The 18,743-nt window shown below is 32.7% G+C and overlaps 1 protein-coding gene across 1 annotated transcript; it reads right to left on the bottom strand.

Moving 5' to 3' along the window:
- Positions 1-217: 217 nt before the first annotated feature.
- LOC114278087 (LMBR1-like membrane protein) lies at positions 218-10,501 on the bottom strand. Its single transcript, XM_028220077.2, has 14 exons — positions 9,736-10,501; positions 8,949-9,034; positions 6,889-7,004; positions 6,654-6,764; positions 6,071-6,169; positions 5,820-5,942; positions 4,656-4,718; positions 4,506-4,570; positions 2,947-3,056; positions 2,735-2,849; positions 2,572-2,637; positions 1,353-1,463; positions 1,201-1,267; positions 218-624 (listed from the first exon to the last, which is right to left on the bottom strand). The coding sequence occupies exons 1-14, from the start codon at positions 10,083-10,085 to the stop codon at positions 577-579; spliced, it is 1,530 nt and encodes a 509-aa protein (XP_028075878.2). The 5' UTR covers positions 10,086-10,501; the 3' UTR covers positions 218-576.
- Positions 10,502-18,743: the final 8,242 nt, after the last annotated feature.

Raw genomic sequence — 18,743 nt, 5'->3', positions numbered from 1 at the left:
ATATATATATATATATATATATATATATATAATAAAATTGACCATGTACATTACGAGAAAAATATGTATTCCACCGAGTTCCACAATGCTGCCTAATTTAAAAGAATATAGCCAGAGTAATAAATGAATGCGCACACTCAAAATTCAAAAACAGTACTTAGAATCTTTAAAAAATATATAATACATCAAGAAAATTCAGAAACATTGAACACAAACATTCACGAACCGCTCAATAAATTTTCATTTCCATTTTCTGTATAAACACATCAAGGATAGTACACAAACCAATCCGCATGAGTACCAAAGATATTACACAAAAAAACCTGCTTAGTAAACATAAATCAAACAAGGAATATTACATACAAAAGGTGGGGAAGCAAGGAAAAAAACAGCAGTGCAGCACTCAACACAAATTTAACTCGGATGATGTTTCGCCTATTTTCTCTAGACAACAACAGTAAACAAATCTAGGCTCATATGCATGCATCCGACTTAAAAATCACGCGTAATAAATTGTACAACTGCAGATTCCGAAAGATCCAGTTAGGTGATGCATACTCTTCAAGGCATGATGTTTCAAGTGGAAAGTTGGAACCTGCCACTAGGTTTTTTTCTTCTCCATCCCTGAAATTTTACAATATTTTAATATTAAAAAAATAAAACCTTTAGTTTCAAGCAACCAAAAAGAAACACTCCATTTGTTTTGATGAAAAAAATTTCAAAAACATTTTTCGGAGAACCTTTTCTTATGTTTGATTGTGTCCTTGAAACTAATATACTGGAGGTGGTGGTAGGGCAGGGTGGATGTAGTGGTGGTGGTGTGGTGGAGGCAGTAGCTGTAGTGATGAGGTTGCGGTGATGGTGGAAGTAGGTGTGGTTGTGGCAGTAGCTGTGGTGATGGTGGTGGCAGCAGCGGCGGCGGTGGTGGCAGTGGAAGTGATTGTGGTGGTGGTGGTGGTGTGGAATGGTGGAAGTGATGGTGATGGTGGTAGTAGCATAATGACATTGGTAAGACTTTAATCCAAAAAATATTTTTCACTTTTTAAAAGAAAAAAATACCACCCAAAACATGAAACATTTTCCATCAAACTTTTGTTTTCCATTATACTGAACACCAGAAAAGGCCTAAAACATTTTCCAAAAAACATATTTTGCCCAAACAAACAGAGCAAAAGACAAAAGAAGCAAGAGTGAACTTACAAAGGCAGCATAGTACACAAATGTCAGGCCCGCCAGACCAATGAAAGCAATTTGAAACACATTATACCTGCAATGGAATTGAGAACAACTAGATGAGTACTTGTGTCTGATTAATATTGATCGAGAATTACAGGGGAAGAATTGCGACTGACTTGTATAAATATTTAATTCCACGAAGTGATTGCAATGTGTGACCGAATATTTCCTGTGCAGCAGTAGCTTGAGCATAGTATGCAAATGCGGTGGCGCAGAACTGAATCACACTGAAAGTGCAAAAACCAATATCAAATGTTGAACCAATAATTGGATTTCTATGAGGACAGAAGAAATGAGTTCAATTAAACTTTTATGAATCTTCAGTAGGATGACTGACTCATGAATCTTCAGTAGGATGACCAACTCATGCCATCTTTAATATAATGCACGAGTCAAATTTAACAGATGTAGTATTTATTTATTTCCATAAATAGTTTCCAACAGAACAAGGTGCAAAACAAAAACAATTTGGTAACTCTTAATCCTATAACCAGTGTTTGAGCAATACCATGAAGAGTTTTCAAGATATGTAGTAGGACAATAGCTCTCAAACTCTCAATGTCATTTCTTGTAAGAGTTTTCAAGCAATCAAATGTTCTCAGTTTGGAAAAGAATGGGAAGCTATAACCACGCAAGGATGAAAATTTCGTTTCAGTATGTTGTTTCAGGAAACATTTCGAAAATGTTTTGGAAACAAAAAAGATTAAATTTTTTTTAAAAGTTTGGAAATGTTTGGAAACAAAAACTAAAACCTATATAAATATTAATATAATCTATATAATTAATAATAGAACATGTTGAGTTCTATGAATTTTAGAAGCTCATAAACAAACGGTTCAAAGATTTAGTTGGCAAAGATGTTAACCATTGTAAGAGAAGGGGGAAAAAATTTATATGCAAAACTCTAGTAATAGGGATGAAAAAAAGTGACTTAATCATGCTTGTTTTATCTTCTTCTCTTCTCTCTCTCTTCTCTTCTCCTATCTAGATTCTCAGATTCCCTAATAAATTTTATACTTTTCTTCATTCTCACAATTTTTTTATAGACAAGAAGAGGAAAATAAAAAAGAACATTGTTAAATATTCTTCTCAAGTGTTGAAACAATGTATTATTTTGGTATATTTCGCATTTCAGTGTGTTTTGGTATATTTCGATAAAAACATGGGAATTTCAGTATTATTCCAGTCATGATTTTTGTTTTGGTTCCCTAGGAAATGGAAAATTCTGGTCGTCTCGATCCAAAATAAATGAAATTTTGTCCCTTGTAACCAAGAGAAAATAATCATCTAACTTCAATATGTAAATGAAGTGTGTTTAGCATACAAGAAGCCAACCTGATGGAGCAAAGAAGAATGAGGCCCACATTAAAGAGGAAAGAGTTCATCAGAGTGGCTCCCCACCTGTAATATCAAAACACCAGAAGTGTAAGGTTCCCAGCGGCCATCACAAAACACAAACTAAAATAATATAATATGAAAACACAACAAAGTTCATTACTTCATGGGATGGATTGTTATAAACACTAATCTCATGCCAAGCATCATGGCCCCAGCAATCACAGCAAGTAGAAGGTAGAAGCAGAAGAATGCAAATGCTGCAGTACCCAGAAGACCTGGCAAAGTAGCACGATATGGATCACAAGTTATTGTTCAAAACTCGTGAAGCAAAGTAAATGAATGAAAAAAGCATGTATAAATTTTGCATAATACCCCAGACGCTATCCAACTTAACGAAAACCTCATTTAGGAAGGGAGAAAGAGGAGGGCTGATCAATAGATATATCACAATATGTACAATCCAAGCCACTGAAACAATCAACCTGTCAAACAAGCAGTGAAGATAATAGGCTTAAAAAATCTCATAGATACGGATAAGAAACAAAAACATTACCAGAATAGTGGAGTGGCCTACGGGAGAAACACACACGAAAAAACATAGAAAAAACATCTACATTGGACACAAAAGAGATACAAATTGTCTTATGGTTACCCAACAATAATATGTGTTTTTTTGGGTGAATACAATAATATGTGCTGTAAAGATAATACTCCACATGTCCAGCTAGGCAAACCCCCTATTCCTCATCCCTCGCCATTCATTGTCTTTTGGTTACCCAACAATAATATGTGTTGTAAAGATAATACTCCACATGTCCAGCTAGGCAAACCCCCTATTCCCCATCCCTCACCATTCACACAGGAGAAGAGAAACATTCATGTTCATATCATATCATTTTTGCAAAGTTACTTGGCTTATAGATTGTTCAAGGCCTTATCTGCTGTTCTCGATATCTACTATTCACCAGGCAGATAAACCCACAATTGTATTGCATCCACATAAACCCAGTAAGACTATACTCAAAAAGATATATCTGTGAAAGAAAGAAAAATTTAAAAAGCGGCGGTTCTCAAAAAACAGTAACAATCCACATCTATATCTATTGTAATCAATAGAAAACACACACATGGTCTGCACCAAGTTGCCAGGATATCATGCTCCATTTGGTAAAAGGGGAGACTTGGGGTATGTAAGAAAGGAAAGGAAAGGAAAGGAAAGGAAAATGAGGAGAGGAAAGGAGAGAGTCTCCATTATTTGGTAGGAAGAGAAGGCAAAGGGAAACCAGAAGACAAAACTCCTCCTGGACCACTATTTTGTTTTCACCCAAAATTGGATGAGACGAGGAAGCAAGACACCTTTCCTAACCCTTTCTAGTTCTTCCAGATCAGTTAAATGAGTTGAGGGAAAGATGGTATCCTGTTCCATCCTTCCTTCGCTCTCTCAATTCTATGTCCCTTACCACATTCAGCACGAGTACCCAAAAAAAAAAAAAAAAACCCTACTCTGAAATGGCCCTATATAGAGCTCTGGCAGTTGCCCAATTTAAAATGTTAAAATATATAGCACCATCCAGACAAAAAGAAAAATAACAAAGACAGAATATTTTTCTAGAAGTAGCATAAGTTTTAGTAAACAGGAGCTGTTTTTTTTTTTTTTTGATCTGGTAAACAGGAGCTGTTTAAAATCATAAAACCCACCAACAAAGTTATCCCACAAATACATGAGCAAAAAAAGAAAATCAAAGGGAAAATAAAATAACTTTCGATTACAATGGCATTAAAATCCAACATGATTTTTTAATAGGAAAGACAATTGTCACCAAACAAGGTCATCTAGAATTTGCTGCACAAGAAACAATGATAACTCAGGTGAATCATATTGAAATTTTGTCCAGGGAGCAATTACAAATACGCATAAAATTAGGGCTTACCCTAAAACTCCCAACACGAGTTTGGCCAAGTAGCCAAGAACAGTCATAGCCCATGCAGTCTCAGCCTGAATGAATCAAGCACCAATTAGGAGACAATCAGGTTTAGAAAATATGCAGGGTCAGCACTTCAAATAGATTTCAAACCATCACCTGTTCACCTTGAGGGTACATCTCTTCTAAAGCCTTCACATCTTCTTCCAGAAGAAGCAGCTCCTGCAAGGTTAAAAAAGCACAAGACAATACCCAATTTGAATCAGACCACGGATGCAGATATAAAGTAAACCAACAATGTGAGTTTTAAAATTACACCAAAAATAATGTAATTTATCCGGTTGTTAAACTGCCCCCAACCCTTTCCCCACAGCCACCAAAAATGACATAATTATTTTGATTCTCCACACAAATATCAGTAAAACAGCACCACAAAAGAAGACAACATGCAACAATGTAGTAAGGATCACATAAATGATAAAATGGAGTATTATATGGACAATCAAAATCATACGATATCAACATATAACCCACTAAAAACTAAAAAACAAATAAGGATCAATAAAGCTTATTGGTCTTAAAAGCAGAAACCACATAGCCTGAATAATTACAAATTGGTGTGGGAGCAGTCCAAGTAGAGAAAATAATAAGAGCCCAGCACACTAAATCAAAAAGAAACAACTTGCATACAAGCCCCTTATCTAAACCTTCAGCTCCCTAATTTAATAACTTGAGATAAAGCACATCTTTATAGGAATAAGGATCAGCCACAGATAGATACTTTAAAGATTGCAAATGTCAAAAATACGAGAATTATATGATTTTCAACCATGACAAAATACTCCATTGAAATAGATTCTCCACAATTAAAGTCTATCCATGTAAGTGACCAACAATAACAGGTCCTCACTATCCTGCACTTCTCTCTGTGCATGTCAATGAAATCTATCACATACAACATATAAAAGCAATTCGCAAAAATTGAAGTAGGAGACTTGTAATTATCAATTCATTCAATTAGTATATCTTAACTCTTATATGAACCCAATTTTCTGTTGTACCATGACATTATTTGCTGAAATCATATTTTTTTAGGCAGAAAAAGTAGCTCATAAGGATCTCATCAGCAATATCATATCTTAGATTCTGCACCATGCAACTCAAATACAACTTAGGCCCATTTGTGAAACCAACTTTGGAAGTACACCAATGTCAAGAATTAATAATTATCTTGCTATGTTTTAACAGTCTTAGACCCTGCAACCTTGCCCTTCAGTGGTGGCAGGATGCACCTCAAGCTACAATCGTGGTAAAGGGTAATACCTTTTCCACTGCCTTGACATTTTTACGCCACTTCCTTCCCTTTGCACCACTCTTTTCTTCCTGACGAAGCGCATCAGTTGCTTTCTTCAATTCTCTTGCCCTTTTACCTAGTTCAGTTGCTTCCTACAAAATAAAAGTCCGAAGTCCATAATCAACTTAGATTTGCCAATATCCATTATGTTGAATGTTGAAACAGAAGCCATCAAGAAGGTAATTTCATACGAATACATAGTGCACAAGCCAAAACCTACCTTAATATACTGTGAACGAGTGATAACCGCTTTTGGACGCTGAACAAATGAAAAGACAAGTCCCAGTGGCAAACAAGCAATGCCAACACCACCAAATATCTGACAGGACAACAAGAGGTCAAAAAATAAAATATAGAAGTTCAAGACTATCCAGATGTAAAGTCATTAAAACTGTATCTATACAGTTTTCCATTAAAACTGTATCTGTACAGCCTTAATTTTTTGTAAATCTTTATTTGGATAATCACAAAATAGTTTATATTCTGTAAAGCCAGACATAAAATCTACAACGTAGTGAATGATCATTTTAATCTTATTATTCTGCATCAGACATAATTCAACATCACTAATTGATACCACGCAGACCATCAGAAATTCTACAATCAATTCATACAAGGTGTGCAATGTCTCTGTTTTGAAATGCATTTACAACCTAGGTGAGAATGAGAAAAAAAATAATCATGCCAGATCACATCTAAAGCTCAGGTTTGGTTTCTATCAAATTGCATCTAAAATGTTGTAAAATATGAGAAGAAAATCTAATTACTATACAGAAGCTTAAAGATTTGATAGATTGACATACAGTGAAAAGAACAGATCCAACAATGGTAGCAAGAGCAACAACATATTCTGGGAAGGTGGCGCGCATGGTCCATGTTGTCTCTGATGAAGGACTTGCAGAATATGATGAACACTGGAAAGTTAAAAAATGATCTTGAGAATTTCGTCATGAGCTGTTCATGCTCAGACAAGTCTAAAGCTAGCAAAAAGCAGAACTTATAGAATAATAGCAAGCAATGATATATTTTTTTCTAAACCTGGTTAGCGCCATTTCCAATGCATTGTTGACTGCTAGAGAAGTCCCATGTAGTGGGGAAGTTAGTTGTTACTGAAGAGAGGTGCCTGACAGTGAAGTCGACCTTTCCAACAAGCCCTAGTAGACGAAGAAAAAGAAATACACAGCTTGTTAGTCTACTGAAAGAAAAAAAGAAGGGAAAAAAAAAATTAATTGTTAAACTAAAATTCCAACAAAATGCATCTGACCAAAAAGACTTCCTTCCTAGTTTTTATACAAGGCAGTATGGCTTAATAGATTTTAAATCTACAGATAAAGGGCAGAAGAGCATAATCAAACAAGCAACCTAATTAACTAAAGGCCTTACAAGTCCCACCACGCTGTGGCCACATAAAGGAAATTATCTTTCCAGCCACCTATAGATGCCATATCACATTCAACATCACACATAACATACCAAATCTTCTAATTTGATATCCTTTGATTATTGTTAATTTTTAGGGATAAAATGTTCAATATCTAACAGAAAAAATAACAGATTGCTGGACAGATGCATCTGACTCTCCAACTATAAGCAGAATGGTTACCTTTTCAATGGACATACTTTCAGTTCATCAACATATCTTGCACTAAAAGCCTCTCACAGCCAAACTATGAAATTAATAACCATCTTTTGATAAGGCCAAAACCAAAACTTCATAGATAGCCCATCATTAACACATATTTAACACATGTGCACAACTACAGCTTCATCTCAACCAAAGTTCCAGCAATACTGAAGAACGACTGTAAATGAAGTATCTTATGATCCTTATCATAAACATCCACACAAGATTCAGCATTCATGGGAGGGAAAGGATGATACTGACTAGATGATACAAACTCAACATATGCAATGGCATGAAAATAATGCTTTAAGAGTTTCTTTCCTAGAATTATAAAATAATGATGAAGAAAGATGTTTCAACATAAAATTATCATAAATTAAGAAGAAAATTTGGTTCGGGATGTTAGATTTTAGAGGCAGGTGACTGATTAAGGGGATGAAGTGATGGATAAGTGGGTATTTTGTATAGGGTGGATTGCTCGGGAGAAGAAGGGCATGAGATAAGTTGGTGTGCTTCAAAGCGGTTTTGATGTTAAATTGTACTGTAAGGTATTTCCAAGTAATTCTTAGCTACTCTTTCAAAGGAAAAGTAGTTGAGGTTTTTTCCATGGTCAGCATACAATTTGAGTTTTCATATGATGAAAATTACTAAATATGAGGAACGATCTCCCTACTTAGTATCCAACGTGGATTGAGACTGCAAAGCCAATTATGATCATTTAGTTATTGCAGAGTTGCATGGAAGGCATGGCCTCATTATTAACCTTTTTCGAGATGACTTGGGTCATCTTACCTACATTTAAATAATACGGACTTTGGTACAGGTATCGGTTGGGGGTATATGTCCAAGTATCAGATTCATTCAATGCTAATGCTGTGCTGTTACATAAAAGAGGCTAGCTATTGTTCTGGCAAACGAAGCTCTTGAATCCGCAAGAGAAGAAGCCTTGAATCCAAAAGGAATACTAAAACATAGAAAAACCATCAATGCTAAAAACTGAATTCCCATGAAGGGCATAACCTTATTTATAACAAAGCAATTCTAATCCTTCTTGGACACAAAACAATAAGGAATTAAAAAAAAAATTTTACTAAAATAGCCCTTCACTTAGACTATAGACTTCTAGAGCATTTGGATGCTTTTGTTAGCATGCACCGCATGTACACATGGCTTTGGCCTCCTTATGGTTATGGCAATAAATTTTTATTTATCAAAAAAAATAATAATATAATAAATGTTTGAACCTGTGAATAATGTTAGAACCTGTGAAGATGAAAACAAAAAAACAAAAAAAACAGCTGAATTCGTGCAAAGCTATCATATGTGGATGCAAAAATTGATATATGACATAATTAATCCCATTTTAAACAACTATTACAATTTCCAACTATCTCACTCCATGGTTAAGTTTAAAGCCAAATCTTAGCAAACAGAAGGGGAAAAAAAAAAAAAAATCAAATCAAAGAAAACTAACCGTATAAAATTCCAAGCACCAGACCACAAACAATAGCTGTAGTTCCCACCCACAACAATGCACTTTTAATCCGTTTGCCAACAGTCCTGCATATGACAACCAGCACCAAATCAATGGCGGAGCCGCATTAGGGCCTCAATTTTTTTTTTAAATTTGCACTTTTACCGCTATATTTTTCAGCTTCTTCTTTTGAAATTTCAAGTTTCTATACTATTATATATAATATGTGAAACCTAGAAATGGTGTCAACACAAAATGTCACATATTTTGAATTTTTCCAAAATACCCCTATAATTAGTGTTTATGTAAAAATTATATTTAGGGAAGAATGGGGCCTGAAACCATGATCATGAGTTTGATTAAGAAGGTACTCACCACTTGAACAACACATATTATGTGTGCATTCTTCTTTATCATTATTCTTATACTACAAGTTTTTTTTGAATTGCACACGCTGCGTGTGTGGACCGCTAGTATCTTTAAATATTTTTACCCCCTCTCTTTTTTCTTTTCAACAAAATCCGTGCAAATTTGTAGCTTTTAATGTTTAATTTTGGTAAAATCGTCTCTTAAAAATTTTACACATTATTTCTCATTTCTTTCTCTACCCTCTTCATCTCTCTTTTTTGGGTGTATCTTGGTACAATTTCCTCTCCACCCAATCCACCAATCATCTAGTCTACGTATGTGTATACAAAAACATATACATATATATATATATATATACATATGCGTGAAATTTCAAAATGAGCAATAATGGAAACAAAACCCAAAAAAATGTACCGACTTGTCCTGATCGCCTTCGTAGAAGAACATAGCGAAAGGAATGACGAAGAAGACGAGAACAGCGTCGAGAATGTAGATAGCGAGCCAGAGAGTCTTCATCGGCAAGGTGAGATTACAAGCACCATTGTAAATCGCGTGCTGACAAGCCTGGCGATTGGCGACATCGGCCGGCAACATGAGGATAGAGATTGCGGCGACGGAGAGGCCCAAAACAACGACGAATTTGGGGAAGTAGGCTTGGTTCGCATCGTCGGGGTGCTGGAAGTTGACGAGGAGGTAGACATTGAAGAAGAACACCAATACGCATACGACTATGGCGACGATCAAAAGCGCGACATTGAAATCGCCCATTGTTGCTCTCGATTCGAATCAATCAATCGATTCGAATCGAATTAAACTATTTTTGAATCCGAACGAGGGCTCGAGGAGATCTGATTTTGGGAGGTTTGAGAGAGGGAGAGGAGAGAGAGGGGGGAGGGTTTGCTCCGGTGGGGGTTTGATATGAATGGTGAAATTACGGTTTTGACCTCCGTGAAAGGGTTAATGATGGGTTGGGAGTGGGGTGTTTGGGGAGGATGTGATGAGGATGGAAATGGAAATTCATTATATTGGTGTGACGGAGATAATGGGATTGGGACCAGCCTGGCGTAATGAAGCCAAGTTTTTTTATTTGTGTTTTGTTTTCAACGATTTTTGAGACATCTTTTATTGGGAATAGTTTCTCACCGGTTTGAAAACGACCTCGAACATATTGTGAGATTTTGTGGACTCATTACAGAAGCCACATGCATAATTTGAATCGTCGAATATGTAAATTTGATTAAGTATTTTATATTTATAAAAATTATATTAATTGAGTATTAATAATTATTTGATTAAATTAAATTTATGTTAATAATAATTGTAATTTTAAAAATATAATATAATCAAGTAATTATGAATATTCGATCAATAATTTTTTTTTTATATAAATGAAGTATTTGACAAGTCTTATTTATTAAACGATTTAAATTATCAATATGAATTCTATAATAAGCCTACGTAAGCCTAATAACACGCTCTAATTCAAAAACTCAATTAAAAAGAAGCTGTCTATTTTTTTTGTTATTTTTGAGCGACTCGAATGCTCCTCAGGCGTGTCCTGGAATTGAAGCATGATGCGACGTCGAATTCTGTTGTTAAGAAAATTGGAGTAATTCGTGAAAGGTTAACATGTTTGGTAAAATTATTTAGTAAGAAAGATAATTTATTATTTTGAATGTTTTGTTCTTTGAGTTTTACTCCTTTGCCTCTTGACCACTGTTGGATTGTCGCCAAAAAGTTCATTCACGTGGGTAAGTTTGCCAAAAAATTATTTATAGTTAGAGGTGAGTTGACACCAACGGTGATGGTAATAATGGTGGTAATAATATAAGCAAATGAATGATATATATATAAATAGTGAATAATACGTAAAGAGATAGATGAATAAATAAGAATAATATGATCTTTTTAAGTTGTTATTCTTCTTTTAGTCTCCAAAAAAATAGAGTTTGGGGTTATTGTCACAAAAGTTTTGAAATTGAATCTGTGATCCGATGAACTTTTTAGGGATTCTAGCGGTGGTTCGATGGTGGTCTAGAGCGGTGACAAAAAAAAAAATAAAAAGAAATTAATTCATAATATCAATTTATCTTTCGCACTAAACAATTTCATTAAAACATGTCTTTATTACCAAAAAAACATATGGCTATGTAGATATGGACCTTTTGCCAATTAATTTTTAAAAAAATTACAAATATGTTCCTTAAGATTTAATTAAAATATGAATTGCTTCTGTAATTTTAAAAATTACAAATACTCATTTATTAGAATTTTTTATTTAAGGATTGGTTTGAGAATAAGTTATTTTAGTAACTTTTTGACTTTTTTGCTAAAATATGAGGTAAAAAAATTAATATATTTTGAATGATTTTTTTAGTTTTTTATGCAAAAACGTGCAAAAAGTAGAGAGAAAATGAATTTTTCGACTTTTTTTTATAATTTTGACTTTTTAGTTTTTTAGTGATTTTTTGACTGGCCCTTAATTAAATTAACAGAAAAAATAAAATTATTAACTACTCTTTCATATAACAATAAAATTACATGAATTGTTAATTGAAATGTATTTCTAACATCATTAAAAATATGTTAAGCGACTTAATAATTTATTCATAAAACGGGCATTTGTAATACAATTAAAAACTTAATTAGGGGCGAAATGTAATTTTTAGAACTACATAGAGTAATCTATATTTTAAATAAATTTCAAAAATTGTATTTATAATTTATCCAAAAAAAACAAAAGCACTTTTTGCAACATTAGTCGCAAAGGGTTGAAGGGGAAATTATGGTTGGCAAATTGTTGCAGAAGAGTGGTCCATGAAAGTTTACAGTGAAAAATTAAAATTCACGAGTGGTCCATGAAAGTTTACAGTGAAAAATTAAAATTCACGAGAAATTAGTTAGCAAACGTTAAAGGTTGTTTTAGAAGGTAGTTATTTCAATTATTTTTTAGTTTTTTATGAAAAATATAAAAAATAAAGAAAATAATTGACTTCATTATAGTAATTTTTTGACAATTTAACTATTTTAAGTGGTTTTCAAAAGTCGACTAAGGTTTAGCAAAAATCCTATAGTCTGTCACCAAAAAAACTATTTAATTGTGCTTTTATTTATCAATCTCTTATTTTTGAGTTTTGCTAATAACAATCCTAAAAGGGGTGTGAATAAAAATTACATATTATCAAAATATTTATACTTTTAATACATAATTTATATATCCTAAAATATTTTTATATATTTTAAAATACTTTTACATATTTTCCAATATTAATAATAGTTCTATCCATTGTTTTTAGCATTTTTCTTTGTTTTCTTGGTAGTATAATGCTTCACAAAACAAACTTTTACATTTCGTTTGGAACTTTCATTTTTATCCAAAAAGTCAAAAAGTTAGTCAAAAAATCAACAATCTATATCAAAAAGTCAAAGATTCTATTTTCTGTCTACTTTTTGCACATTTTTTCGTAAAAAGTCAAAAAGTCATCCTAAACATACTAGTTTTTTTTAGCTCATATTTTAATTAAATAACCAAAAAATTAATAAATTAGCCTGTTCTCAAACTGCTAGAAAGTGGATCCACTATTGGAAGGAATAATGAACCAAGAGGTATATGATATAATCTTATCAAGTAATTTTACTTCCTATTACCATTGCAGTTAGGAGTGTGCGCATTGCGGTTCGGGCGGTTTGAGAGTAAATTTACAAATCGAATGGCGGGTTGGCGGATTAGCGGATTGATAAATTGCGGTTTGGGAGGTTTTTGACGGATTGAAGAATATTCTAACTAATTATCATACATTTGCATAATATATAACACTAATTTGTATAATATTTTTTTAGATATATACCACAAAATAATTTTACATAATATGTTTCATATATATAACCATTAATTTGTAATAAATTTCATATCTTAAATCTCTCTCACACTCATTTTTACATTGATATTTCATTAGAGATTAAAAAATATATATGTATTAACTATAGCGGAGTGGTTCGGTTGGCGGATTATAAATTTTAAAGTTTAAACCGCGGTTAGCGGTTAGAGCGGTGCGAATAGATGCGGATCGGTGCGGTTTTAGCGGATTTGGCGGTATTTTGCACAGCCCTAATTGCAACCACTTTGTGCTTCAATTATTGCCGGTCTCGCATAGCTACTCTTCTTATAGGATTCAGTTATAAACTCGCACCGATAATTTGAATCATCAACTTTATAGATATCACAGTAAAAGTTATTTATACAAAAAATTAATTTTATCAGACAACTATAAAATATGAATTAATAACATTTTATTTTTAAAAAATAAATGATTTAATATTACAATTACATTTGTCATTCATTTTATAAAAAAAAATGTGATTTTTTTCTTATATTTATAAATGTCCGATGATACTCATTTTTTGTATGAATAATCTTTATTGTGAAACTTATGAGATAAACGGTTTGGATCATCAGTATGGGTTTAGAATTAAGCCCCATAAGAGGAGTATGGAAAAGTATGAAAAGATAAGGTATGGAAGGAAACCTATCACATTCTATTAACCTATGTGGGAATGATTGGGGTCGAGAAGAGATATCATATATATTTGACTAGTGTTATACAAATAAATAAAATTTATAATTTTTTGCACAAAATTATGTGGGTCTCATTTCACATACCAAGGTTTTATTAGTGTATGTTACATCAATTTGTACGAAAATTTGTCCAAAAAACAAAAGGACAAGTTTGTTTGTATAATCCTTTTTCTTTACATTTATTACTTTTTGTTTTGGTAATTGAGTAATTAGCTTCCTCAAAACTGTCTATATTCACATAATTCAATTTTAATTTGTCTGTGTACTAAATCTAAATGACAAATAGCGTGAATATAATCTCTTTTACTTGGAAAACGTAGACATGCTACATAGATTTTGTTTCACTTCTTTTGTAAATTTATACAACAACGGATCGTATACATATCGGATTAAGAGAACACTATATACAAAACACACACACCGGAAAAAAATAATAATAAAAAAGAAAAAGAAAAAGAAAATTAAACCTAATTTCAACATGTAAAAATGAATGCATGGACTCAAATTAATATACATTTCATTAATTGTATTGGAAATTAAATTGAAACTTGTTAGCCAATAACATTGCATACATAATTTTTCAATAAAATTCCTTCGCATTTGCAGATCTAACTCTCTGCATTTTCATCTTCTCAGACCAATGATTTTTTATCTCAAAATCCTAGTCTCTATATTCTCAATACATTTTCAGTCATATAATGTCGTATAAATATCAAAATATAAAAATCTTAAAACACAATCATATGACTAAAAATACGTTATGATAGAATATGAATTTTAGGAATAGAAGATCCAATGCCTATAACTCATACACCATTGCAGCAATTAATATCTCAGGCTTTGCAACACATTTGCATCCACATCTTTAAAGTACGTTTGGATCAAGGATTTAAGGATTAATTTGTGGAGGGAAATAAAAAAGAAAAGAAAAAAATGAACCCTTCACAAATTCTTAATTCAAACATAACCTTATGGTGTGTTTGGTTGAGGGATTTAGAAAGGGATTTGGAAAGGGAAAGGGAAAAGGTGTGTGAAACTATGTGAAATATAGGCATGATTTATTCACATTTCACCTACATTTTCTATTTCCCTTTCCAAATCCCTCTCCAAATTCCCCAACCAAACACAGCATTAAAGTCTAAAGCTTGAGTTTGCAGCGAAGCCTGTACCATCCTTTTTTGCAAGCACCAATGATCTTCCATGATCCTTTCTTGAAAGAATTCTTGAGAACTATGGCCCTCTCCTTCAATGCCCCTCCCATTTCAAATATGAGATTGAAATCAAATGGCAACAATTTCTTCCTCTCATCAAGTTTATCTCCACCTTTTTCTTTCTTTCTTTCTTTCTTTATTTTTTAAAGATTTTTTTGGCTAAGTATTCTCTTCAAGTTTTCAACTTTTCTCTCGTTTCTTCCAATAACCATCTTTGATCTAGCCTGAAATCTATTATTTCTATACATGACTGATTCTCATTGACTTTCTTAAACAAGGTGAATTTTCATCCGGTGGATTGTCTTATTAAGTTTAGAAGAAATCAGTTGTTTTTTTTTCTTCTCCTTTTTTAGGCGTCGGACAGATCAAATTTTTTAAGTTACATATATCTAATAGAAAAATGATTTGGACCCCCACAAAGGAGCACCCCCACAACCCCCTCTGGCCTGTGATTGGCCAATTTTATTTTTTTATTTTTTTCTTCTTCTTCTTCTCCACCAATCACCAACCCCACGTGTGTGTGGGGGGGGGGGCGGTGGGGGTGGTGGGGAGAGGTTCTCCATCACTTCCCTATCTAATATGTCTTGATGCCCAAAATGCATGGGTACCAAAATGTTATGAGATGCTAAGATTAGCATTAATTATATTTCATTTATTTATTTTAAAAAAATACTATGAATCACTTGATAAAATTCATTATTTTTCTTTTCTTTTTTTTATCTATACTATATTATAAAATGAACAACTCAGTTTGTGAACCCAAAAATTGAAACTATGTGACACTTTTCTCTGAACCAAAATTGTTATAGAAGGCAATTATTTTACAGTTTAAATTAATTTATTAATTAACTACAAAGGAAAAAATACATAAACTAAGTTAACCAACACTTCTTCAATCTTCAATTTCATAACTTCCAAGATTATGTGTATGTATTTAGAAGGTGAAAATTTTTTGGTGAAATTCATTTGATACAAACATCATTTAGTAGGTGAAAATTTTATGTCTGTTCTTTAGATGGTGGGAGAGTGTTTACATAAAAGTTTTAATCACACAGCAATAATATGGAAAATTATTAAAATCTTGTGTAAAATGAATCGCACCTAAAACAAACCCGATGCACATTTTTAAAACTTGTACATTTTTTATAGCATTGTTGAGAGTGTTACGAGGTTTTATGTACAAAAAGAAGTATGAATAAAATTGAACTAAAAAATATTCCTATTAAAAAAATTTAATTGAAGCTACATCAATGTGAACTGAAAAATAAAAATCAAATATATCAAGTGTGAATACAAAAAAAATGGCATAGTTTACAAGCACACGAAACATGATTTGTACATGAACGGAAATTAAAGCTTCATACAATGGTTGCTCATTGGTAAGATTGTATAGAGTTTAGTAAAGTTTGGCTTAAGAATTTAAAACATAAATAAAATGTATTTAAACTTAGATTATTTATATAATGAATTGATTTCAAACGAATTGAATAGTAGTCGAGCTGAACTAGTTTGATTTTTTTTATAATATATATAAACTTATCCGGCTGAATAATATGACGTTCAATCTTGATTTGTAAATTTAATTAATTTTAAAAAACGTTCAAGCTTAAGGGTTATTTAGGATGATATAAATAAGTATACTTTTTGACAATTTATGAAAAGATATGAAAAAAAAATAGAGAAATAATGTGACCCAAATAAGTGTTAGAAAAAATTTAGAAGTGAATGGAAATTGACTCCATTCAAATGTAAGGATGTAACCTTTTATGGTACCTCTTCATTATAAAAGGTGTGACCCAATGGTGGTTTCTCTTTATTTTAAAGGGTATGACCCAAGGGTCATGTCCCTTCTTTGCGTCTTTTTGTTCAAACTGAATAGGTGCCAACAAGCCTATATAAATGTAACCCCCATTCCAGTTTTATTAATTCCAAAATTCCGAAAATTCCTTTCTTTCTTTCATTCATTCAGTGTTCATCCGTGAGTCTAAGTTTCTTGTAAGTGCAAAACATAATTTTGGTTTGTTGTACAATCAAAGGATGTGCTCTATTCGTTTGTGGTGATTGTTGTATCTTGGTGTCACGATCCAAACCCGTCCCTATAAGTTTAGCGTTGTAACTGGCCAATAATCCTTAGATTACTAAAGACCTCTTAACAGGATAACATATAATAAGAGGCTGAGGAAGCAAAAATATATATATAACATACATAGTCTATTGAGCTGTGCAGACATACATGCAACAAATAAACTTAAACTTTATAAGCATTCATGTGACGTCATAAAGATACAATAGTTACATGTCATCCCACGCATAGATAAACAGAAATTTGTTTGGAAACCAAAAGAACAAAGTCTTAAACTATCACAAAACATAGTCACAAGGCTTGACTTAATCCGGAACCTCCTCAGGAGGCACAAAAGGGTGGCTGACAAACACAAAACTCTTCATGCATCATCCTAAGCCTGGTCGCGCGCTTGCTCACCTACATACATAATAATAAACAGTGAGCGGAAGCCTAGTGAATAATAACAAAGTAAAGAGCTTAATGAATGATGTCCATCTCAGAGTTAGAAATCAGAGTTTATATCAGAAACAGATTTAGATTCACATACTTATCCAGAAAACATAAGCAATTATAGGTGGTATATCCATTAGCTATCATATCAACTTTGTCACGCCCCAAAATTCGGACAATTAAATATTATATTAAAACTAACCCTAATCAATATTCCATCATCCAAATCTTAGGGGTGAAACAAAAAAAACTAAATGCAAACCAAACCATCCACCATAAATTCGTAACTAACCAATACCTCAATATCAAGGTAACAATAACTTGTCAACACAACTTAAATAAAGTACGGTTACAAACCATGCCAAATTATTCCAATACTAAGTCATAAAGAGAATAATAAACACATAGTCTAACATCCATCCTAAGCTCACGAAAACAAAAAAAGTCCAAACAACATGTCCAACTCTATAGTAAATCCACGTCACCACCAAAGCCTCTACTAATCCTGCAAAGGAAGCTCAGCTGCGCTCAAACAGAACGCACCCGAGTTGCCAAAAGACAAAACGGATCAGTATATAGGTATACTGGTATGAGTACAAGATGTAACACCCATGTGTCTACCAGACGCAAACCAAAATACATTAAATTCTTACTACGGAACAAAACAAGTAGTTCCAACCGCACCGAGACGAATGGATAATTTCCCGAGATATGATGGCATTTAGTTTCTTGTCCGTACACAACGTAATATAAATTGATTATAAAATAGACAAAATAGAAATAAAAATATAGTGGGTCAGCCCTGCATAAAAAGTTAGTAAGACCCACCATCCTGCAAAACAAATAAAGTTAGTATAATTTAATATAAGTAACTTGTTGAAAAAAAATATATAAAATTACATCGTTTCATACTTAAATAATTCGAATTGATCAAAACTTAAAGAACGAAAGTTGTACAGAATCAAATTTCCTAAAAGACAACGTGAACGAATTTAACAGAATTGAACAGGTTAAGAGAAAAACTTGATATAAAAATCTAGATAGAATTCAATCGAAAAATTTGAAGCTGAAAAAGAACAAAAACTGCCCTAAGATGATTTTTTTCCGAAAAAAATTCAAATCAT

Source organism: Camellia sinensis, chromosome 10 (genome assembly GCF_055761805.1).
Source record: "Camellia sinensis isolate YWXY chromosome 10, ASM5576180v1, whole genome shotgun sequence".
In the NCBI taxonomy this organism is placed as follows: domain Eukaryota; kingdom Viridiplantae; phylum Streptophyta; class Magnoliopsida; order Ericales; family Theaceae; genus Camellia; species Camellia sinensis.
Note: the sequence above shows the minus strand (reverse complement) of the source record. Positions and strands in the feature narration are given on the sequence as shown.